Genomic DNA, 24,486 nt, shown 5'->3' with positions numbered 1-24,486 from the left:
ACCGGGCGGCCCAGATGACTTATCTTTGAGGTGTTACTTTTCATTTCTCTTCTCTTGTGAGCTGAGCACCTTTTCAAATGTTTGTTGATAATTTGTGAAATTGTTCTTTAAAACTCACTCCTCCCTTTGACATTCCTCTTTCCATGCTCCTCACGGGGGGGGGGGGGGGGGAGAAGTAAAGGAATAAAGGAAGAGCGTCATGTGTCACGTGAGTCTGTCAGCGTCTGACATGTTTTCAGCCTGAGTACTGTCTCATCATCTTGAACTGCATGACTGGTATTTCCCTTCAGTTTGTGGACACAAACCATTGTCACGTGATGTAGATGCCCTTTCCTCTTAGTCTGTTTGTTCCTGATCTCCAAAAAGAGCCGGGAGTCAAGTACTGTGACATTTCCTTTTTCTTACACAGAAACCGACTCTGCCTCTCTAAGGAGGAAGTACGGTTCCAACTGCTCTCACCCTCACAGTCTCCTTAGCACAATACGGTGGAATTCAAATCAATCTTCCAGTTTCACGGATTGATACCTTTGGAGCTTTCCTTTTCTGCTGTCCTAAAGTTCCTGGGCCTCAGTCTCATGTGTGGAAGAAGGCGGCAGGTATCTTTCTAGAAACGTATTATCAGTGTCAACTCAGCTATAACCGTCCTTAGTTTAAAGGCCTTAGCTGGCGTGTATTGAGGAGGTGCTGACATCTTCAAATGGGAAATTCTAGCGACAGCGACAACGGTCGAGCCTTGTGTCAGTCTGGAGCTGTGTCTTCCTACGTACGCCGATTTTAGGGTGCACGGCTGAAAACTGAAAAATAAAAAAATAAACTACTGAACTCCTCAGTGTCCGGTCTTCGCGCTTTCCACCTGGCGCTGCCTCCAGTCGGCTCTGCCCGGCGCCAGCTCCGCCAGCCCCTCCCACCCGGCCTGCGCCGGGGCGGCGGGAGGCGGCGGCTCCGCCCGTGGCGCGAGCCCAATGGGGGCCGAGGCGGCGCGCCCGCCCCGCGGCCCTGCCCGCAGCCTATCCGGGCCCGCGCGCCCCGCCCGCTCGGAAGCGGAGCCAATGGGCGCGGCGGACGCCCCGCCGGGCGGGGGGGCCGGGTTCAGCGCGCGGCGCCTGAGAGCCAGGCTGCCGCCCCGCTCCTCGCCCTGGCAGTGCCACTCCGGGGCAGCCAGGCGCCGGGGCGATGGCGTCCTCAGCGGCCGGCGTGGTGGTGATCGTTGGCAGGTAAACAGCCCCGAGCCGCCGCGCTCCTGCCACCGGCGCGGGGGGAGGCGTGGGGCCCGCGCGTCGAGCCTCGGGTGGGCGCCCCATCGGTGTCACCTTCGGGAGGAGGAAGCGGCGTGGCGGTGCGGCAGCCTCCAGCCCTGCGAGGGCTCGCCTCGCCCTGGCACCCTCCACAGAACTGGCCAGGCTGGGAGAAGCGCCCGTCAGCGGCGTGGCTTTGCGGTTGAAGCACACTGTAGAGTGCTGTTTTCTTTCACTTCGTGCTGACTTACAAGCGTTCATAAAGCCGACAGCGCAGGCTGCGGTGGAAATGCGATTTATGGAATTAGTTGAATGTTGCCAGGCCTCCCAGCAATACAAATAGATGTGCTGGCGTTACGCATTAACGAAATGAGGTCTGGCAACGATTCTGCAGAACTATATTTTTAACCATTCCTATTTTATGGATGAGAAAACAGATGAAGCGGTTTACCCCAGGTCACAGTCAGTAGGTGACCGAGATGAGGCTAGCCCAGCAGGGAGGGTCCGATGCACGCCCTTGGACAAGGCTGCCTGCAGGGCGTGGGAGTGTGAGTTCTTGCCCCGGAGGGTGTCGCTGGGGGCGGCAACAGGTGCACACAGGACGTTCCTAATTCTTGGGAAACGCGCGGTTCCCAGAGGGGAACACCAGAGCCCAAAGAGTTTGCTAGGGTGTGTCAGTTAACAGCCTAAATTCCATCCAAATTTTTCTGATTTGTGCTCCCACCCCGTCTTTCAAAACTGCTTCTGTTTTCATTTAAAAAAAAACACATGCATTTATGTGTACCTTTCTGTTGGTAGCTATCATAGCCATCGATCGACATGTGAATACTTGCTGTTGATAGTTAGAAGCACCTTTTTTGTTTTTTGTGTCCCCTTATGCCACTGAGGTGTTGGCCTGCCTAACCGCCCCCCCCCATGAGTTTAGAACCCTGTCTGGAGAACAATTCCAATGTCAGGGTTTTTCCTTTAGACTCCATGGAAGGAAGGAGTCAGGATGCTGTTTTCCAGCTTTCTTATGCTCCCAGAGCAGTGGAATTAACTGTGCCTTTGTCCTTTCCAGGCACGTGGGTATGTGTGGTTGCTTAGTGAAGGAATATAAAGATATATAGAGTAGTCCTCCCTTAACTGTATACATTCCAAAATCCCCAGTGCATGCCTGAAACTGGGGATAGTACTGAACCCTATATATGCTATGTTTTTTCCTATACATACATACCTATGATAAAGTTTAATTTATAAATTAGGCACAGTAAGAGATTAACAACAATGACTAATAACAATTATAACAATATATTGTAACAAAAGTTACCGTATATCTTAGCAACCTCCGTATACAATTTTTTTTCTTTCTGTATTAAGTCAAGAACTTTTATCTTTTCACCTGAAGCACCTTATGGCTTCTCTTTGGCATATCTTGCCAGCATCACTACTCTTGAGCTTTGGGGTCATTATTAAGTAAAATAAGGGTGACTTGGACACAAGCACTGCGATATGGCAACAGTCCATGAGAAGGCTACTAAGTGAGTAACCGGCGGGTAGTGTATACGGTATGGATATGTGGGACAAAGGGATGATTCATGTCTCAGGTGGGCCAGATTGGGACTGCCAGAGATTTCGTCATGCTACTCAGAATGGGGTGCAATTTAAAACTTATGAATTGTTTATTTCTGAAATTTTCCATTTAATATTTTCAGACCTTGGTTGACCATTGGTAACTGAAACTAGAGAAAGCGAAACTGCCGATGAGGGGAACTAGGTATAAAAGTGTACTTTGGGGACCCGCCCAGTGGCGCAAGCGGTTAAGAGCACGCGCTCTGCTGCAGCGGCCCAGGGTTCGCCGGTTCGGATCCCCGGCGGGTCCCGGCACACCGCTTGTCAAGCCATGCTGTTGCGGCGTCCCATGTGGAGTGGAGGAAGATGGGCATGGATGTTAGCCCAGGGCTAGTCTTCCTCAGCAAAAAAAAAAAAAAAAAAAAAGAGGAGGATTGGCAGATGTTAGCTCAGGGCTGATCTTGGGGGGGGGGGTGTGAGTGTACTTTGTCCTGGGGGGGGGGGGTGAGTGTACTTTGTCCTGGGTATGGTGACTGTGCTTGCCTTGCATTATGTTATCCAGAGTCAAGGGCTAGAGTTTTGTATATCTCCCGCCACGCCTTGGAGGGGTGTTCTGCCTGACGTAATAAACGTTAAGTAAAGTTTAAGTTGATTGTACCCTTATCTGGCTCTGGTTCTTATGGGAAGAAGCACAGTCTCCTGGGAAAGGAGCTGGGATTGGTGAGTCAGTTTATTTCTGATTCCCTGAAGGAGGTTGACAAGGAATTAGATGGGGCTGGCAAACTTGAATGACCACAGGAGTTAGTATGGGGTAGAAAGTCCTGTCCATCCCCACACCCTCAGCACCCCGAGAAACACCAGTCTCTGCTTCTGGGGTGGTGCTGCTTCCATTCCCTCTGTCCCTCTCTCTCATCTCCTCTCCCCACTTCTTTCTCTCTGTCTCCTGGCCCCATAGGTGATTCCTAGGAACATCCATTTAAATTTGCTAAAACCTATTTGAGTTTCATTCTTGGATTTCAACAGACCAAAAAATACGTATTTTAATTTCAGAAACATATTGGGCCATTGTTTTTTCATCTTTTCTTATCAGTTACCAGACTCCCTTTTAAAAGTACTTGCCCTTTTTAATTCCTTTCCATTAATCTTTTCATAAAGGCCACTCTTCCTCAGGACCGCTTAGCTTTCCTGTGAGCGTCCAGGGCGACACCCTTCAGAATGTTGGGCTTGAGAGAGTAAGATTGTGTTTTTGAAAAATGAAGAAAGGAGAGAAAACCTCTTGGGTCTAGGGCTGCAGAGAAATAAAGAGAGGGAAAATCTGGTAATGACAACTTTAAAAAATGGGAATGGACATGGGTATCATGGAGACAAATTTGCGTTTGATGTTCTCAGGCTTTTGTTTCTATTAGCTGTACACATCTACAGAGGAACTTCTTCCTTTATATAACACTGTGTTTCTGAAAAACTGAATGATGAATTCTATATTCATATATATACTGCATTGTGTTTACCCTTGTTTTAGGCCTTGGGCTTGTTTTAAAATAGGAACCAGTCTGGGGGAGAAGACCAATGTTATTGTGTTCCTGGTGCTTCATGGGCCCTCTCTCTCGTCCCCCTTTTCTCTGGGCGCGCTCCTTCCGGGTGGAGTCAGGGGCCATCTCCTCCAGGAAAAGCTCTGCTCCGGGACCTTTCCTTAGGGGAGAAACTGTGTCATCACCGGGTGTATATCCACCATGTCAGGTCCTAGTAGACAGATGTTTCAGCCTTTTTAACAGAGATGGCTTTTTTTTTTTTAACTGATGTGCAGTGTGAAGGGCTTGTTAGGATATAGTTTTATACCAAGAAATGCATCTTTGAACTAGTTGTCTTTTTTTTGATTCCAAAATTTTACTTTGCGGTGACTATGTACATTTTTTATAAGAAACTTTCTGAGGCATGAATTTTTTTCAGATTACTACCCTAGTATTTCCTGTTAATTTTTACATTAAAACACACAGACACAGATGTATATATATATATATATATATATATATATACATACACAGACGCACAGAGCAAACCGTAGGGTGCTCCAGTGGCTTCTTGAGTCAGCTCAGGCACTAAATATGCCCTTCCTAGGAAATCTTTAGTAGCTCTTATTGGCAAATATTCCATCATCTACTTAGATCAAGAGTGTAGAAACAGAGGCCGGCTGGTGGCATAGTGGTTAAGTTCATGTGCTCCGCTTTGGCTGCCCAGGGTTGGCTGGTTTGGATCCTGGGCGTGGACCTACGCATCGCCCTTCAAGCCATGCTGAGGCAGTATCCCACATAGAGCAACTAGAAGGATGTACAACTATGACAGATAACTATCTACTGCAGCTTTGGGGAGGAAAAAAAGGAGAAAAGGAGGAAGATTGGCAACAGGTGTTAGCTCAGGGCCAATCTTCCTCAAAGGAAAAAAAAAAAGAGTGTAGGAACAGTTTTACTTCAACTTTTGCCCACTAAATAAGTAACTGTAGAATGGAAAGTTACTTTTAAAAGTCTCTAGAGGGCCGGCCCCGTGGCTTAGCCGTTAAGCGCGCGCACTCCGCTGCTGGCGGCCCGGGTTCGGATCCTGGGCGCGCACTGACGCACTGCTTCTCCGGCCATGCTGAGGCGGCATCCCACATACAGCAACTAGAAGGATGTGCAGCTATGACATACAACTATCTACTGGGGCTTTGGGGGGAAAAAATAAATAAATAAAATCTTTAAAAAAAAAATAAAAGTCTCTAGAGTGAATTTATTCAAAGCTAAGTGCCATTAATGATAAAATTAGAATTGAACCCATTTTACTTAACTTTTCTCTCCTGCTGCTTTGCTGCTGTGTAACAAAATAAATGTTCATTTGCAGTAGCCTTTTGAAGCACCAATTCAGATTCATGACTTTAGAAGCTTTAAAGCATATCAATGGGCACAATGGTGAGGGCCCATTTTATGGTCCCCAGGTATCCAGAGGTTCAGAAAAAGTTACTAAGATGTCACAGACTCTAAGGACTGGAAGCTACTTGTATTTGGCCTTGATATAATGTAGTACTGAGGACAAGCAGGCTCATGGAGACCAAGGAAGCGAGCCTGCATTCCGGGCTGCACAGTCTGATCTCTGTACGTCTCTCTATGGTAGTTTGCTCTATAGATTACCCCTGCGCTTGCTTAGTTCTCCTCTCTCCCCTGCCTCTTTATTTTGGGCATTGCTGCAACCCCAACATTATAATCTTCAACTCCAATGTCTGTTACTGATTTATAGTTTCCATATTTTAGGTCAAATTTTCAGAAGAGGAAAGCTGATTGGCTCAGCTCCTCTAAGCGACCAGGCTGCAGATATGGTAGGGGGCTGGGAAGCCAATTGATGGCTGCTATGCATCAGGGATCCTCTTCAAGTCCTAGCATCAGCCACTAAGGATGTGTGTGGGGGATGAGATGCAGGGGTTCCCACCAGTCTGCTTTCTGCTCTTGGTGCCACAGAGGAATATGGGCAATACAAGCCATGAAACCTACAATAAAAACAAATCTACTTTGTTTTTAATGCCTGTTACATGGGATATAACTACTTTCTCCCCAACATTTTGTTGTAAAAATTCTAAGACACACAGAAAAGGTGAAAATATAGAAAAATTACCCACATACTACCTGTATATTGAAAAATTATTAAAAATCTGCTATATTTGCTTTATCTGTGTATAATTTAATTTATTTAGCCAATTTTGAATACTAGATGGTTAGTTTTTGCCTGTGAGTGAATATCTTTGTGCATTGTCCATATTAACCTAACATAAATTCTAGAGGTAAAGTTCCTGGCTCAAATATTACAGACACAGTTTTGATACAGGCTATTAGATTGCCTCCGGACACTTTATATCAATTTATATTCCCCCAGTAGTTTGTGAGTGCCCATTTCCTATAACTTCACCAGCAGTAAGCATTGTCAGTCTCCTTCAATATCTGCCATTCTGGTATCTATCTTATTTGCTTCAGACTAAAGCAGGAGAATCTGTTTTCAAGTTAGTTTGTTATTGCCTGTTCACATACTTTTTTCAGGATTTCCCCCTCCTGTGTTGGTGTGTTCATCTTTTACTTCTGGGTTTATAGGAATTTTTGTATATTTACATATTATAAATTTTATTTCTTTTGGACATTTCTTTTATGTTGGTTTTTTTGCCATAAACAAAGTCATTAAGATCAGTTGATTTATTTGGCGATGAGTATTCAAACAGGAGGGCCATGGTGGCTTGGAGTATTGTAAAAATGTCTTTGATGAAAAGATTGGAAACTACTGCTCTAGTGTGAGTATTCCTCTGCCTTCACTGTATTGGTAGATGAAAAGCTACAGCCTTTTCGAGATGTGCCTTACTTCTCTATGATCTCAGCATAGTAGAGAGCTGGGGATGGAACTAGGTGTTCCTGCACAAGGATGGGGTTCTCCTACCTGATGTGCATAACAAAAAGCCAATTATTATGGCATAAGCTTTTGAGAAAAGACAAAAGCTTTATTGTGAGATCCATCTGCAAGGAGACAGGAGGCAACCCTCTCAAATCTGTCTCCCCATCCAAGGTATGGGGTAAGGTTTAAGGGAGCAGGGAGGGCCGGCTGGTATGGGGAAGCACTGGCAGGATGAGTCTCTTCTGCGCATGCTCCTGGCTGGCTCACTGTCCCTGAAAATAGATTTAACATCCTGTTGTTAAGATGGGATCAGTTATGGGAGGTTACCAGGAGAAGTACAGTAAACAGGGAAAAGTTGTTATGTAGATTTAAATCATTGCCTTCTCCATTGATAAGAGTTTCTAGAGATTGAGAGTCATCTTCCTCTTCAGGCACAAAGAAGGAGACACCCTTACAAATGGAGATTTCTGGGCCAGGCCTAGTGGCCTAGTGGTTAAGTTCAGAGTACTCTGCTTCAGTGGCCCAGGTTTGGTTCCCAGGCACTGACCTATACCACTTGTCTGTCAGTGGCCATGCTGTGGCGGTGGCTCACATACAAAAAGAGGAAGATTGGCAACAGATGTTAGCTCAGGGCAAATCTTCCTCAGCCAAAAAAACAAAAAAAACCCCCAAACAAATGGAGATTTCTCTTATAAATGTAAGTTTCCCTTACAAAAGGGTAACTTCTACTAAGTTTACAGAGCTTTTCCTGTGTCTGCTGTTTTTTAATAATCATCAGCTCAAAATAGCCCTTATGCCAAAGAGGCATGTTTTGGGATGGCAAATTCTGTTCCTGGTCCTATGGTTACATAGGTGTCCTGATACCAAACAGACTATTAAGATAAATGATTGAATTATAATACTAGATCTTTGTTTAAGTCACTGCTGCCCATTAGAAAATGTGAGCTACAAATGCAAGCCACATATATAATTAAATTTTCTAGTAGTTACATTAAAAAAGTAAAAAGAAATAAGTGAAATTAATTTTAATAATGTATTTTATTTAGCATAATATGTCCAAAGTATTATTTCAACAGTAATTGGTATAAAATATTATTAATGAAATAGTTTACATTCTTTTTTTTTGGCATTGTCTTCAAAATTCAGTGAGTATTTTGTACTTGCAGGGCACCTTGCTCAGACTAGCCACTCTTTTAAGTGCTTAACGGCCCCCTGTGGCTAGTGGCTTCCGCATTGGACAACGCAGGTTTAAGCAATGCTATAACCTTTGTTAATCAAGAAAGCAGATGTGTGCAGGTTTAAGCAACGCTATAACCTTTGTTAATCAAGAAAGCAGATGTGCGGGGGCCGGCCCCACGGCTTAGCGTTAAGTGTGCGCGCTCCGCTGCTGGCAGCCCAGGTTCGGATCACGGGTGCGCACTGACACACCGCTTCTCTGGCCATGCTGAGGCCGCGTCCCACATACAGCAACTAGAAGGAGGTGCACCTATGACATACAACTATCTACTGGGGCTTTGGGGGGAAAAAAAAATAAAACTACATCTGCTTTAAAAAAAAAAGAAAGCAGATGTGTGGAAAACTTCCTTCTGCCCCTTTTTTGTAGCTCATCCTGCATTGCAGGCTCATTTTTGAGAGGTTCTTACACGTATTTTGAAAAGGTGAGTCAAGTTGTGGGAGGAGGTTTATTTAGTGAGATGAATCTGTTGTGTTCTCCTTTGTGAAAGTCTTTTTTGTAAAAGTGGCTACAGCACTCTGAGCGTTTATAAAAAGACCAATTGAGGCAACTCACCCTTCTACCGCTGTTCAGCCTGCCAGCCCTTCCTTGTACCCGTCCCTGGTGTTGGCAGTTCTTTTTCCCTCCGCACCGATCCTCTCAGTTTCCTTATGTGGCGGACACAGGATGTAAGGGGACCTAGTAGGTAGAGGATCTGATGCTTTAAAGGGCGAGATGTTAGCTCTCATCCCTGAGGGAGTCAGTCGGCTTGACAGGGTCAGGTGCCTGATCAGCAATGTGGGTGAAGGCTTTTACATGCTTAGGTGAGATAAGTCGTTTTGTAGGGGTGTGGTATTTTCTTAAATCACAAAGTAGAAAGTAAAAGAATTATCTTTTTAAAAAATATTTTTATAATTATGTCTTATGTACAACAAAGTGCAGAAATCAAATGTATACAGCTTGATGATTATCACAGAGTGAACATCCCGCTATAACCCTCACTGTGAAAGTATACTTCATTCTAAAGTTAGGCTGCATTAGGGCTTTTTTTTATTTTTATTTTTGGCTTAGGAAGATTGGCCCTGAGCTAATATCTGTTACCAATCTTCCTCTTTTTGTGTGAGGAAGATTCTCCCTGAGCTAACATCTGTGCCAATCTTCTTCTTTTCGCTTGAGGAAGGTTCACCCTGAGCTAACATCTGTTGCCAGTCTTCCTCTACTTTATATGTGGGTCACCGCCACAGGATGGCTGATGAATGGTGTATGTCCGTGCACGGAAACTGAACCCGGCTGCCCCGAGGTGGAGTGCACCAAACTTAACCACTAGGCCACGGGCTGGCCCTGCATTAGGGCTTCTTTTACAGTTAGATAAGTCACCCTATGTTTCAAACATTATGGTAATGGCAACAGAAAGAAGAATGTTTCAAGTCAATGGCTGGGGCTGGCCCGGTGGTGTAGCGGTTAAGTGCGTGCATTCTGCTTTAGCAGCCCAGGATTCACAGGTTCAGATCCCGGGTGCGCACCGACGCACCGCTTGTCAAGCCATGCTGTGGCGGCGTCCCATATAAAGTAGAAGAAGATGGGCATGGGTGTTAGCCCAGGGCCAATCTTCCTCAGGAAAAAAAAAAAGGAGGATTGGCATCGGATGTTAGCTCAGAGCTGATCTTCCTCACCCAAAAAAAAAAAAATAGAGTCAGTGGCTGGTCATTTGGGATGACCAGCATGAATGTTAACTGGACTTTTAACTAACTGCCTTGCAGCTCTGGAGGGGGTGGGGCGGGGAGAGAGAGAGAGAGAGAGAGAGAGAGAGAGAGAGAGAGTGTGTGTGTGTGTGTGTGTGTGTGTGTGTGTGTGAAGAGAAAGAAGTCTTCATGCAGGGACTTTCTCTTTCAAACTCTGGCTTGTGATCTATAGGGTTTCCTTTTTCCTCATATGGTCTAGAATAGCTCTCTCCAGTAGAACTTTCTGCAAAAATGGAAATGTTCTATATATACCCTTACTGTCCAAGATGGTAGCCACTATCACTTGTGGCTGTTGAGTACTTGAAGTGTGTCTAGTACTGTTGATGAACTGAATTTTAAAATTAATTTTAATTAATTTAAATAGCTGCATGTGGCTAGAGTCGACTGTATTGGACAGTGTAGGTTTAGAGCACTCAGAGTTTAATAAAAAATTTTTATGTACATATTGTATAAATTTCACATTACTTGTAAAAGATTTCAATATTACAGAAGAATATGGAGTAAAATCTACTGTATAATCCTGCTCCCTTCTCCAGAAGTTGAGTAGAGGTGATTTCAGTTGTTTTCACTCTGTTTTTTCGACAAATGGCTTCACATAAGATACCCTGTAACAAGATGGTAGCCCCTCTCAATGACCCCTTGTAGATATTAAAGGCTTAGCTCAAGTGAGCAAGCATTGTGTGAGATCTTTGAAGCTTGGATAGAACTTCTGTGGCATTAGCAGGATTTTCAAGTCAATAGGAGGCATGACAAGGTCTTTCCTTCAAATCACCTAGGCCCAAGCCTGACAGAAGCTGTGGGGGTTGTAACTGTCTCTAGTGTGAAGTGCTTCCTGTGCTCAGAAGCTGAACTATAGATTAGCTGAGTTAGGAGGGAGAAGGGAAGGGGACTAGGATGGAGAGTATGCTTCTTGGAGCCCACCCTGTGACTGCTATTCTAGCCTCCCTTCTCCAAAGCAGCCCATATAGTTGCTACAATGAAATAATACCACAACTGAGACAAGCTTGCCCTACTGCATGTTTGGTCTCCTTGCAAGCTGATAACTTAGCCTGTTACTGTTTCCTAAATGCTGGCAGAGGACATGAGACTTCTGGGTCAGAGACAAAGGACTTTATTAATCATAGCAGAGCAGGCAGCATGAACATCGTATGCGCAGTGGTTCCTCTTCTCCCCGAGTCCCATGGGGGTGAAGTGGAGAGTCCAGGTGTGTACCTGCAGATTCAGTGAGTATGTTCCAGGAGAGGAACATTGAGCTTGAGGAAGCCAGCATTTTTACAGTAAGAGGTAAGCAAGCTTCCTCTTTGTCCTGGAGGGATATATTTCCTCTTCCCTCAACATAACTCTGCAAACATAACTCTGAGAAATGGTCCAGGTCCTTGCAGTTTACTTGTTGAAGAACTTGGATCGTTTGTCCTGTAAAATTTCCCACATTCTAGATTTTGCTGAATGTATCCCTGTAGTGTCATTTAACATGTTCCTCTGTCCCTTTATTTCCTGAACTGGTAGTTAGATCTAGAAGCTCATTTCTCTTAAACCCAAGAGGCTTTCCTCCATACCAGTCTACCAAAACTGCTCTTGTCACAGACCTTACCCCCATTTATCTTGCTAAAACCAGTGGTTAATTCTCAGTTTTGACCCAGATGGTCACTCCCTTCTCCTCGAGGCCCCCTTTCATTTCCCTGACCCTTCGGTTTTCCTCCCATCTCACTGGCAGCTCCTTTTTGTCTCCATATCCTTCTCCGTTAAAGCTGGAGTGTCCCAAGGCTCAATTCTTTGACTTCTTTATCTACATTCACTTCCTTAGTGATCTCATCCAGTCTCATGCTTTTAAATACCATATCTATGCAGTAGATATGGTATTTAATTACCAAATTAATATCCTCAGCCCGGAGCTTGCCCCTGAACCTTAAGACTTATATCCAATTGTTTACTAGACGTACCAATAAGACATCTCAAATGTAAAGCATCCTGTACTGAACTCTCCATCTTCTCTCCCAAAACCTACTCCATTTATAGTCTTCCCCATCAGAATTAATGACATCTCTTTCTTTCCTGTTGCTGTCCAAAAGACACTTGGAGTCATGTTCAATTCTTTTTTTCTTACAGCTCACATGCAGCCCACCAGCAATTCTTGTTGGCTCTTCCTCAAAAATATTGTGTATTCGGAACTCAGCTGACTACTTCTCATCACCACCTCTACTTCCATCCCAGTTCAACCTACCGTCATCTCTTGTAATAGCCTCCTGACTCCTTACTGGTCTCCTTACTTCCATCTTTGCCTGTCTTTGGTATATTCTTTTTTTTTTTGTGAGGAAGATCAGCCCTGAGCTAACATCCATACCAATCCTCCTCTTTTTGCTGAGGAAGACCGGCTCTGAGCTAACATCTATTGCCAGTCCTTCTCCTTTTTTCTCTCAAAGCCCCAGTAGATAGTTGTATGTCATAATTGCACATCCTTCTAGTTGCTGTATGTGAGATGCTGCCTTAGCATGGCTGGACAAGCGGTGTGTCGGTGCGCGCCCGGGATCGGAACCCCGGGCCACCAGTAGTGGAGCGTGCGCACTTAACCTCTAAGCCACGGGGCTGGCGCCAGGTATATTCTTAATAAAGCAACTAGAGTGTTCATTTTAAAACTGAAATCTCATCATGTCTTTCTTCTAAAACCTTCTAATAGCTGCTCATCTCACTCCAAGTAAAAGCTAAAACCTCTGCGTGGCCTCTCAGGTGCTCCCCCTGCCCTCTCGGACCTCATGCCAACCATCCTCTCCCTCCTGTCTCCACTCCAGCTGCACCAGCCTTGTGATCTGGAACATGCAACATGTTCTCACCTCGGGCTTTTCACCTGCTGTTCCCTCTGCTGGGAACACTCCTCTCCCAGGTGTCCTCAGGGCTTATCCTCTCACCTCCTTCAACTCTTTACTAAAATGTCACCTCCTCAGTGAGACAGTCTCTGGTGGTGGTTTAAAATTTCTCTGCTTCCCGGTCCCCACTCCCCTACTTGCTGTCCCTCTTCCCTTCTTTATCTTTCCCCCTAGCACTTGTTATTTTTTAGAATGCTGTCTACGTTACTCTCTTACTCTATTGTCTGCCTGCCCACTGTAAGCTCCATGGGACAGGAATTTTTTTTTTCACTGCTGCATCCCCAGTGCCTGGAGCTGTGCCTGGGACCTAGTAGGCACTCTTTATTTCCTCAGGGAATGATTATAGCTTTTGTATTAACCCCATGGGAAGAAGGTTGTTGACCATCATCTAGTATTTATCACTAGATAATGAAGCTTTTTTTGTTGCCAACAACTAACATTTATCAAGCCTCTGCAATGTGCCAGGGATACAAAGGTGGGCCAGATAGTTCCTGGTGCATAAAGTTTACCCAGTTGAACAAGCAAACAGAAGCAGATTCATACTGCTGGTAAGCATTGCATTTTTTTGAACTTCACTGTACAAAATTCACTGTTTTTTATTCATGTACTTAGATCTCCATGACTAAAAACCTAACAGTTCACAAAAAACCAACGAGATGTGTGTAACCTCCCTAGACCTAGAAATTAAGATGCAAGTGTTTGTCATTTGCTTCCCCTCCAGCTTCATTCACACCCATGCCTGCAGACACACGTAAGATGGGTGCTGGGGTAGAGTTTTTCTAGAGTTTGTCCCGGGGAAAGACTGTTGAGAAGATAGAGCTTGGGTGGGCCAAGGTTACCTTCTGAGATGTAACCTTGATGTCTCTCCTTCAGGAGAACAAAGGGACAGGTGGCAAGGCTTGTAGGGAAACCACTGGAGCTGAGATTCGAAGATTGTTAAAAAATAGTTTCTTCTAGGCGAGTGAGAAAGCGGCAGTTGCCCTCTGGTGGGGTAGGCAAGCCTTGCGCAAACCCACAATCAGCCTTGCAGGATAATTTAGTGTTCATTTAAAACGATTTTTTGTTTTAAATTGTGGTAAGATGCACATAGTAAAATTTGCCATCTTAACCATTTTTAAGTGTACAGTTCAGTAGCGTTAAGTATGTTATCACCCAAAATGGGGGGGGGGGGTGGGGGTCCTCTGCCTGCCGCAAGACATGGCAGTCGTCAAGAGGCAAGGTGGGAGGAAAGAAAGGACTTTATTTATTTATTTTTTTTTTGGTGAGGAAGCACAGCCCTGAGCTAACATCCATGCTAATCCTCCTCTTTGTGCTGAGGAAGACCGGCTCTGAGCTAACATCTATTGCCAATCCTCCTCCTTTTTTTCCCCAAAGCCCCAGTAGATAGTTGTATGTCATAGTTTCACATCCTTCTAGTTGCTTTATGTGGGATGCGGCCTCAGCATGGCCGGAGAAGTGGTCCATAGGTGTGCGCCCGGGATCCGAACCCGGGCCACCAGTAGCGGAGTGCGTGCACTTAACCACTAAGCCACGGGGCTGGCCCGAGAAAGGACTTTTTGTTACAGCATGCTAGCAAGAGGTAGGATGACCGACTCATGTCCAGAAGAACCATCTAACAGAACAAAGATTACAGGCCAGTTTTATAGGGAGCTGGTCTCCAGGTTGGGGAGGCATCTGGTCTCTGGGTGGGGACATCCATATGATCTCCAGGTGGGGGCCGACATCTGGTCTTAGATCCTGATAGTCTTTTGTTTTACTGGATATGCATCAGAGACCAGACGAACGCCCTATACCCTGATCTTTCAACTGTCATTGATGATGGCTATCAGCATAAACTGTCTGCCCTGGGGTCATCACATTCCTCAGGAACTCAAGAGAACAAAGTTATCGACTTATAGCAGCTGGGAGGGGCCGTAAAACCCACAGAGCATGTCTGAGTTAATCAGAGGTCATTCAAAGTTACAATAGGGTTTCTTTTCTACAATATGGCTTCCCTTATGTCAACCTTGTGTTGAGGCGGTATCAAGTACATTCACATTGTTGTGCAACCAATCTCCAGAAATTTTTCATCTTGCAAAACTGAAACTCTCTACCTATTAAACAATTTCCCGTTCCCTTCCTCCCCTTAGCCCCTGGCAACCACTATTCTGCTTTCTCTCTCTATGAATTTGACTACTCTAGGGACCTCATATAAATGGAATCATACAGTATTTGCCTTTTTGTGCCTGATTTATTCCACGTAACATAATGTCCTCAAAATTTATCCCTGTTGTAGTGTGTGTCAGAATTTCTTTTCTTTTAAGCCTGAATAAGTTAGTGTTCATATTTTTTTTTTGTGAGGAAGATCAGCCCTGAGCTAACATCCATGCCAATCCTCCTCTTTTTGCTGAGGAAGACTGGCCCTGAGCTAACATCCATGCCCATCTTCCTCCACTTTATGTGGGACGCCGCCTCAGCATGGCCTGACAAACGGTGCGGTGGTGCGCGCCCAGGATCCGAACCCGGGCTGCCAGCAGTGGAGTGCACGCCCTTACCGCTACACCACGGGGCCGGCCCCCCAGTGTTCATTTTTAAAAACATAACATGCTGAATTTAGATAGCTGTTCTTTGCATCCAGTGTTGGATTACTCAGAAGGTTGGGTAAATTCTCACTGGCCCAGCCACTAGTTCTGTCCCTGTGGAGAGTTAACAAACGTATATGTTGGTCCATAGGTCCCCTAAGAGGAAGTTTGTGGTGTACCCTTTGAGACTGGCCAGCTTGGAAGCATTGTAATTGTAATGAAACAGCACTGGAGTTTGGAACTGGAGATAGATAGGTTTGAAGGAGTTTTGTTGCATATTAGCCATATGAACTACCTTCCTGTAGCCACCTCCTCTGCAAAAACCCTTTATAATCTGGGCCACAGACATCTTATGAGAGGAGACGCTTTCCATCTCCTCACCTCTGGCTGAACACTCACATACCAGGCAAATACCTTTTGGGAAAGAATTCTAATTATCCTTCAAGGTAACCCTCTACATTCCACAAAATGTGATATTTGTTTCCTCTTTGCCCTTCTACTCAACCAAATTTGAGAACTTACTAAGTATTATTATTGTGGCAGGAGTTGGTTTTCAAAGCGTGTTCACATACATTCATTTTTTAATAACAGATTTATTGAGATGTAATTCATATATTGTACAATTCACGCATTTAAAATGTACAATTTAGTGGTTTTTAATATATTCACAGAGTTGTACAGCTATCACTACAGTCTATTAGAATATTCTTAGCCCAAAAAGAAACCCCGAACCCGTTAGCTATCACTCCCCATCTTTCCTCCCTCAGCCCTGGGCAGCCACAAATCTACTTTCTGTCTCTATGGATTTGCCTAATGTGGACATTTTATATAAATAGAATATGGAGACCTTTCTGACTGGCTTTCATCCACATAGCATGTATCAGTACTTCATTCCTTTTTATGGCTGAATAACTCTGTTGTATAGGTATACCACATTTTATTTATTCATTAGTTGATGCACTTTTGAGTTGTTTGCATTTAGCTGTTATGAATAATGCTGATATAAACATGTAAGTTTTTTTTTCTGACATATGTTTTCCTTCCTGTTGGGTACATGCCTAGGAGTGGAATTATTGTTATACATTTATTTTTTAAAAAATAGACTTTATAGGGGCTGGCCTGGTGGTGTAGTGGTTAAGTTCATGCACTTTGCTTCCGCGGCCTGGGGTTCGCAGGTTCAGATCCCACAGACCTACGAGTTGCATATCAAGCCATGCTGTGGCAGACGTCCCACATGTAAAATAGAGGAAGATGGGCATGGATATTAGCTCAGGACCAATCTTTCTCAGCAAAAAGAAGAGGATTGGCTACAGATGTTAGCTCAGGGCTGATTTTCCTCACCAAAAAAATAAATAAATAAAAAAAAATAGGCTTTATGTTTTTAGACCAATTTAGATTTACGGAAAAATCGTGAAGATAGTACAGAAAGTGTCCGACTGTCCCCTCACCCAGTTTCCCTTATTATTAACATCTTACATTACTATGGTACATTTATTGCCTTTAATGAACAAATATTGATACAGTATTATTTAGGAACATCCATACTTTATTCAGATTTCCTTAGTTTTTACCTAACGTTTAGGATCCCATCCAGCATACCAAATTAGATTTACTTGTCATTTCTTTTTTGGCTCCTCTTGACTGTGACAGTTTCTTAGATTTTCTTTATTTTCAATGACCTTGACAGTTTTGAGGAGTACTGGTTAGGTAGTTTATAGAATGTTCCTCTGTTGGGATTTTTTTGATGTTTTTCTCATTATTAGACTGGGGTGGTGGGTGTTTGGGAGAAAGACCACAGAGGTGAAGTGCCCTTCTCATCACATCATTTCCAGGGTACATAAGATCAACATTATTGTCACAGTTGATGTTGACCTTGTTCACCTGGCTGAGGTAGTGTTTGTCAGTTTTCTCCACTGTAAAGTTACTCTGATTTTTCCCCTTTTCCATGCTGCCCTCTTTGGAAGGAAGCCAGTCTGTACAGCCGAAGTTTCCAGGGTGAGGAGTTATGTTACAAGCCCTTGAGGACAGAGCATTTACATAAATTATTTGGAATTCTTCTGCAAGAGAGATTTGGCTTCTCTCCCATTTATTTATTTATTTACTCAGACATTTATTTATGTCAGTATGGACTCATGGATATTTATTTTATACCTTGAGTTATAATCCAGCGTTGCTTTACTTTTCCCCTTGGCTTGCTCCAGCCTTGGCCATTGGGAGCTCGTTCAGTTAGCTCCTGTGTGCCTTTGATATGTCCCATCAATATAGGTTTTTTTTTTCCTTTGGAGCACTTCCTTACTTTCTGGCACTAGAAGTATCTCCAGGCGCATCTTGTATGTTTCCTGGCTCAGTGCTAGAATCAGCCGTCTCTCCAAGGAGCCCTGCTTCCTTTTGTTGGAGAATGGTATTAGAAACCAAGATTTGGGCTCGAGATGTGCTCCATACATTCATTTTAACCTTTTGAACAACTCTCTGTGAGTTCTTCATGTCTTTTTTATCTTTTCCTTTTCCAATAAATAAAATAAAATACATAATCAATCAATCAATATCAATCAGTCTGAAACAGTGGGCAGAATGTGGTGGTAAGGACTCAAGAGTCAGACTGTTGGGTTCATCTCAGAGCTCCAGCACTTATAGCATGTGTAGTTTTAACCCTCTGTGCCTCAATTTTCCCATGTATAAAATGGAAATAATAATAGCACCTACCTTGTAGGATTGTTGTAATGATTAACAGAGGTAAGACACATAGAATGTTTAATGTTGCCTGGCACTGAATACATGCTGAAATGGTGGTGGTGGTAGCAGTAATTATTTATTTGAAGACAACAGAGAACATACTATCTGTTCTTCAAGTTAAGTGACTTACCTGTGACAATAGTCAAATGGAGGTTCTCATAGAGGTCCTTCACCTCCATGACACCCGGCCACCTCCCTGCTGTAATTTTTTGTTTCAGTGTATGAGCGTATGTTAAGTACACTCATACAGTGGTGCTCCATGCGGAATATTGACACTGGCATGAGAGTCGAGGATTCAGGAGCTCCTATGTGGAAAGAGACAACATTTTAAATAAATACAGCTATCAAAATGTGTAATTTTAAGATACTAAATATTTTTAGAATAGAATGGTATATAATTTAAAAAATTTCATTTTGGGTTTGAAATAAAAATCTGTTCTATTATTAAGTTAACTGGAAGCCTTTCTTAAATTTCTTTCCCTTCAGTGGACTCATTGGGCGAAGCTGGGGTATGTTGTTTGCCAGTGGAGGCTTCAAAGTGAAACTCTATGATATTGAGCAGCAACAGATAACCAATGCCCTGGAAAACATCAGGTAAGTCAGCTGGCACCTTCGGGAGGAATTGAAACAACTCTGTTGCTCTCAGTTCGTCTTGTTTATCATATTTTCAAGGCTATAAATGTCTGTGATTTTGCTCTTTCAGTTGATGGCTATTACAGTGCCATTGAGCTGGTGAAGGCCAAGGCTAGGGTGTTTGAGACATGAACTAAGACTGAAGAGGGGGCTCAAATTGTGAGGAAGGACCCTTAGGATTGTAAAGATATGTGATGGGAGTGGAGGAACTGAACGTAAGTCTTAGGCTTCAAGCCTGAGTGAGTTTGTAGACTTCTCTTGCTGTGTCACACAGGGCTGGAGATCTGGGTTTCTGGCTCTCTCTCTGGGCAGGTGAGCTGGCTTTCAGCATGTGATAGCCAGAGCTGCATGGGCATTCCATTTTAGCAGCAGAGCTCCTAGGTTTGTTTTGACTTATTGGTCTAATGATGGCAGGACCCAAATTAACTGTGATAACTGTAATAGTTAAGGCATGAGAGTAGAGAAACTTGGCAAATGCTGAGTGCTAATCACGTGGAGGGCTGATTTTAGGGACAATGACAAGGGACAGAAGAAGAATAGGAACCAAAGGAAAAAGGCCAAGAATAGGGAGGTCAGAGATAGAAAAACCAAACTAATGAGATGCGCCCTAATTCACATCCACTAAGATGACTATCACTGATCACCATTTTGACCATCTCAGACATGGTTTTGTTTAGGTAGTTATTATCCTTCTTTGGGGGATATCCATGAATGTGTAACTTGAATTTGCATTTTTGTGTAACAAAAATATGTTTTATCATCTACTCTTTGAAAAGACATGTATAGGGTAAGATGTCAGGCTAATAGGCATCAAGAAATTATATACCTTGTTGTTTTTGGTTTGTGAGGAAGATCAGCCCTGAGCTGACATCCATGCTAATCCCTTTTTTTCCTGAGGAAGATCGGCTCTGAGCTAACATCTATTGCCAGTCCTCCTCCTTTTTTTCCCCAAAGCCCCAGTAGATAGTTGTGTGTCATAGCTGCACATCCTTCTAGTTGCTGTATGTGGGACGCGGCCTCAGCATGGCCGGAGAAGCGGTGCGTCGGTGCGCGCCCGGGATCCGAACCGGGCCGCCAGTAGCAGAGCGCGTGCACTTAACCGCTAAGCCACGGGGCCGGCCCAGAAATTATATACCTTAGTACCTTAAGAACCTAAAACCTGGAGAAGTCAAGTTCCTTCTCACATATAGTAACATATAGCCAATGCCAAGATAAAATGTCAATCTAAAAAACAAACAGGGGCTGGCCTGGTGGCGCGGCAGTTAAGTGCGTGTGCTCAGCTTTGGCGGCCCAGAGTTCGCAGGTTCAGACCCCGGGCGTGTACCGATGCACTGCTTGTCAAGTCATGCTGTGGTGGCATCCCATATAAAGTAGAGGAAGATGGGCACAGATGTTAGGCCAGGGTCAGTCTTCCTCAGGAAAAAGAGGAGGATTGGCATCGGATGTTAGCTCAGGACAGATCTTCCTTAAAAAAAAAAAAAAAACTTATAAAAAACAAGCAAAACAAACAAGAACCAAGAAATGAGACAACCACTATAAAACTAAATACGTGCACCTCCAATGCTTTATTTTTTTGTGTGTGTGAGATCAACCCTGTGCTAACATCTGCCAATCATCCTCTTTTTTTTTGCTGAGAAAGACTGGCTCTGGGCTAACATCCGTGCTCATCTTCCCCCACTTTATATGGGACATCACCACAGCATGGCCTGCCAAGCAGTGCGACGTTGTGTGCCTGGGATCCGAATCAGTGAACCCCGGGCCACCGCAGCGGAGCGTGCGCACTTAACCGCTTGCGCCACCAGGCCGGCCCCTCCAATGCTTTATTTTATACTGTTGCAGCAGGAAGAGGAATTGACATAGCTACCTACTACATTCCAGGCATGTGCTGTTCACTAGGGATACATAGATGAACAAGACATAGTCTTGGATGTAGTCTTATCCACCATGGAGCTTATAGTCTAGTAATCTTACCATATTAATTCTCATAGTAAACCCTTTGTGGGGCTGGCCCCATGGCTTAGCGGTTAAGTGCGTGCACTCCACTACTGGCGGCCCGGGGTTCGGATCCAGGCTCGCACTGATGGACCGCTTCTCCAACCGTGCTGAGGCCACGTCCCACATACAGCAACTAGAAGGATGTGCAGCTATGACATACAACTATCTACTGGGGCTTTGGGGAAAAAAAAGGAGGAGGATTGGCAATAGATGTTAGCTCAGAGCTGGTCTTCCTCAGCAAAAAGAGGAGGATTAGCACGGATGTTAGCTCAGAGCTGTGCTTCCTCACAAAAAATAAATAAATAAATAAATAAACCGTTTGAGGCAGATATTATTGCCAGTATTTTATGAGAAAACTTGGGTCTATGAATGGTCAGTAACCCACTCAAAGACACAGTAAGACACGAGTTTCTAGCCCTGCTCCATCTGACGTGTTAAAGGTGGATCTGGGCATTGTCAGCATCCATCTATACTATTTGCTTTATAGAGATCCTGCAAATGTTACTTTTAATATAATATTTGATATGTACAAAAGAATAGATCATTTTTACTGATTTATGAAGAATATAATAAAATAAACATTCATGGGGCCTGGTCCAGTGGCGTAGTGGTTAAGTTTGCGTGCTCTGCTTTGGTGGCCCAGGGTTCACGGGTTCAGATCCCGGGTGTGGACCTACACGCTGTTCATCAAGCCATGCTGTGGTGGCGTCCCACATACAAAATAGAGGAAGACTGGCACAGATGTTAGCTCAGGGACTATCTTCTTCACCAAAAAAAAATAATAATAAAATAAAATAAAATAAACATTCATGACCTTACTACTCAACTTAAGATCTAGAATATTATCAGTACCATATGTGCACCTTTTGGATCTGATTCCCCTGTCTTCCCACCAGAAGTAAGAAATATCCTTTATTTTGTATTTACCATTACCCTGCCTAAAAAAATAGTTTTATTGTATATATGTATCCCTAAACAATATATGGATTTAGTTTTGCTTATTTTTGTGCTTTATAAAAATATTCTTGAGATTCATTTATGTTATTGCTTGTAGTTGTAGTACATCTATTTTCATTGCTATATAATGTTCTGCTGTGTGACTTTGCTGTAATTTATTTGTCTTTTATTCTTTTGATGAACATTATAACTATTTCCAGTTTGGGGCTGTTGTACACAATGCTGCCATTAATATCCTTGCATATGTCTCCCAGGTGCGTAAGTGCAAGAGTGTCTACAGGGTACATGCCTAGGAGTGAGATTGCTGGATCTGTTTTTCCATCTGGGATTCTGATTATAACTCATTGTAGCCTTTATATCTTTTTTTTTTTGGTGAGGAAGATTGGCCCTGAGCTAACATCTGTGCCAGTCTTCCTCTATTTTTCATGTGGGTTGCTGCCACAGCATGGCTTGATGAGAAATGTGGGTCCACACTTGGGATTCGAACCCGTGAACCTGGGCTGCTGAAGTGGAGCACGCAACCTTAACCCCTATGCCACTCCGCTGGCCCCTAGCCTTCAAATCTTTTAACCTCTCTTTCATATTTTCTGTCTCCCTGTGTCTTTGGAATACTTTGGAATCTTGATATACTTTTTAGATCTTTCTTCCAGTTTACTAATTCTAGTTTTAGCTGTGTCTAATCTGCTATTTAAATCATCCACTGAGTTTAATTTAATAATTAAATTTTCATTTTAAAAGTTCTGTTTGCTTCTTTTCCAAATTTATCTACTCATTTTTAATAGTTGCTCATTGTTTGGTCATTCTTTGTGGTTCCATTTTTCAAATCTTTGAGCATTTAATGCATACTTTTTTATATTATCTATCTGATAATTCCAATGCCTGAGGTTCCTCAGAATCAGCTCCTGACATGAGGCTTTCTGGGCCAGTGATTTATGAGACTGATGTGCTGCCCACTGCACTAAGAATGTGATTCTGGGCCAGTGATTTATTAAGGAAGTACTCCCAGAACAAACCAGTGAGGGAGTGAGGGGACAGGATAAGGAAGATCAAGAAGCCAACTAAGGGTGTGATTTCAGAAGTCCCAGGCTCAACAAGAGTCCATGGAGTTCTGGAGCATGAAGGACTCTGCAAAGTTTGTCACCTTTTAAGGCAAGAGAGCTGAGCTTTCATATTCCTGCGTCAGTCACTGCGTTTTACTGCCCAAGGAGGGGTTGTCTGCCTGCTGCAAGACGTGCCAGTAGTTGAGAGACAAGGTGGTAGGAGAGAAAGGGTTTTATTACAGCTTGCTAGCCAGGGGGAAGATGGCTGACTCATGTCCGAAAGAACCAGCTTACAGAACAAAGACTACAGGCCAGTTATATAGGGGATTGGTCTCAGGGTGGGAGAGGCGTCTGGCTTCCGGGTGGGGCAGACACCTGGTATCAGAGACTGGAGCAATGCCTTCTACCCTGATCTTTCAGTTGTCATTGATGACGGCTATCAGCATAGACTCTCTGCCCTGTGGTTGTCACATTCCTAAGGAACTCAAAAGAACAAAGTTATCAGCTTATCACAGCTGGGAGGGGCCATAAAATCCACAGAGCATGTATGTCTCCTGGAGGGTGCATATCCAGCTGGGTTAATTAATCAGAGGTCATTCAAAGTTACAATGTGGTTTCTTTTCTACAACATGGCTTCCCTTATGTCTACCTTGTGCTGAGCTGGTGTCATGACTAGGGGCCTTCCTGGTTGGATGTGAACTCCTGAGGACTTCCAGGTCTGTGGTCTGGGTCTAGGGTAGGACCCTGAGGAAGAGGGTAGGTGTGAACCTTTAGCAACAAAGAATTCAAAAACAGTGCTGGTAAAAGGGATTCAAAGAGATCTGGGTGGAGCAACAATGGCCTCCACTATAGAAATCATTGAGGGGCTTTAAATAAAACAATTTTTTTTTCCTGATTGACTTATTCTACTTTCATTCATTAAAAAATCCTGACTAGGGGCCGGCCTGGTGGTGTAGCGGTTAAATGCGCGTGCTCCACTTCGGTGGCTCAGGGTTCGCAGGTTCGGATCCTGGGCGCACACCGAGGCACTGCTTGTCGGGCCATGCTATGGTGGCGTCCCATATAAAGTGGAGGAAGATGGGTACAGATGTTAGCCCAGGGCCAGTCTTCCTCAGCAAAAAGAGGAGATGGGCATTGGATGTTAGCTCAGGGCTGATCTTCCTCACAAGACAAACAAACAAACAAACAAAACTGAAAAAAGCAATCCTGACTGAGCACCTCCTGTGAGCTGGGTGCATTTTAGCACTGGGGATCAAGTAGTAAACACACTAGACTAAGATCTCTGAGCTTGAGGAACTCACATTCTACAGGGAGAGGGAAGAGTAGAGATGTAGATAATCCCAAATGAATCACTGAAATATACGGTGTGTCAGATCGGGAGTTGGCAAGACACCACCAGCTGGCCAAATCTGGCCTGCAGCCTGTTTTTTATATGCCATGAACTAAGATTGGTTTTTACATTTTTAAGGATTATATAATAAAAAAAGAAGACTATGTAACAGAGACCTTAGGTAGCCACAAAGCCTAAAATATTATTATGTGGCCGTTTACGGAAAAAGTTTCTCAA

General features: G+C 43.9%; 1 protein-coding gene across 1 annotated transcript in view; it reads left to right on the top strand.

Moving 5' to 3' along the window:
* Positions 1-1,105: 1,105 nt before the first annotated feature.
* Positions 1,106-24,486, top strand: part of CRYL1 (crystallin lambda 1) — a 169,197-nt gene continuing 145,816 nt past the window's right edge. Inside the window, exons 1-2 of the mRNA XM_058547807.1 lie at positions 1,106-1,214; positions 18,781-18,888. Of these exons, the coding sequence (XP_058403790.1) occupies positions 1,174-1,214; positions 18,781-18,888 (149 nt within the window). The 5' untranslated portion in view covers positions 1,106-1,173. The remainder of the gene's footprint in view (positions 1,215-18,780; positions 18,889-24,486) is intronic.

Source organism: Diceros bicornis, chromosome 9, assembly GCF_020826845.1.
Source record: "Diceros bicornis minor isolate mBicDic1 chromosome 9, mDicBic1.mat.cur, whole genome shotgun sequence".
Classification (NCBI taxonomy): Eukaryota; Metazoa; Chordata; class Mammalia; order Perissodactyla; family Rhinocerotidae; genus Diceros; species Diceros bicornis.
This window is presented reverse-complemented; position numbering and strand designations above follow the sequence as displayed.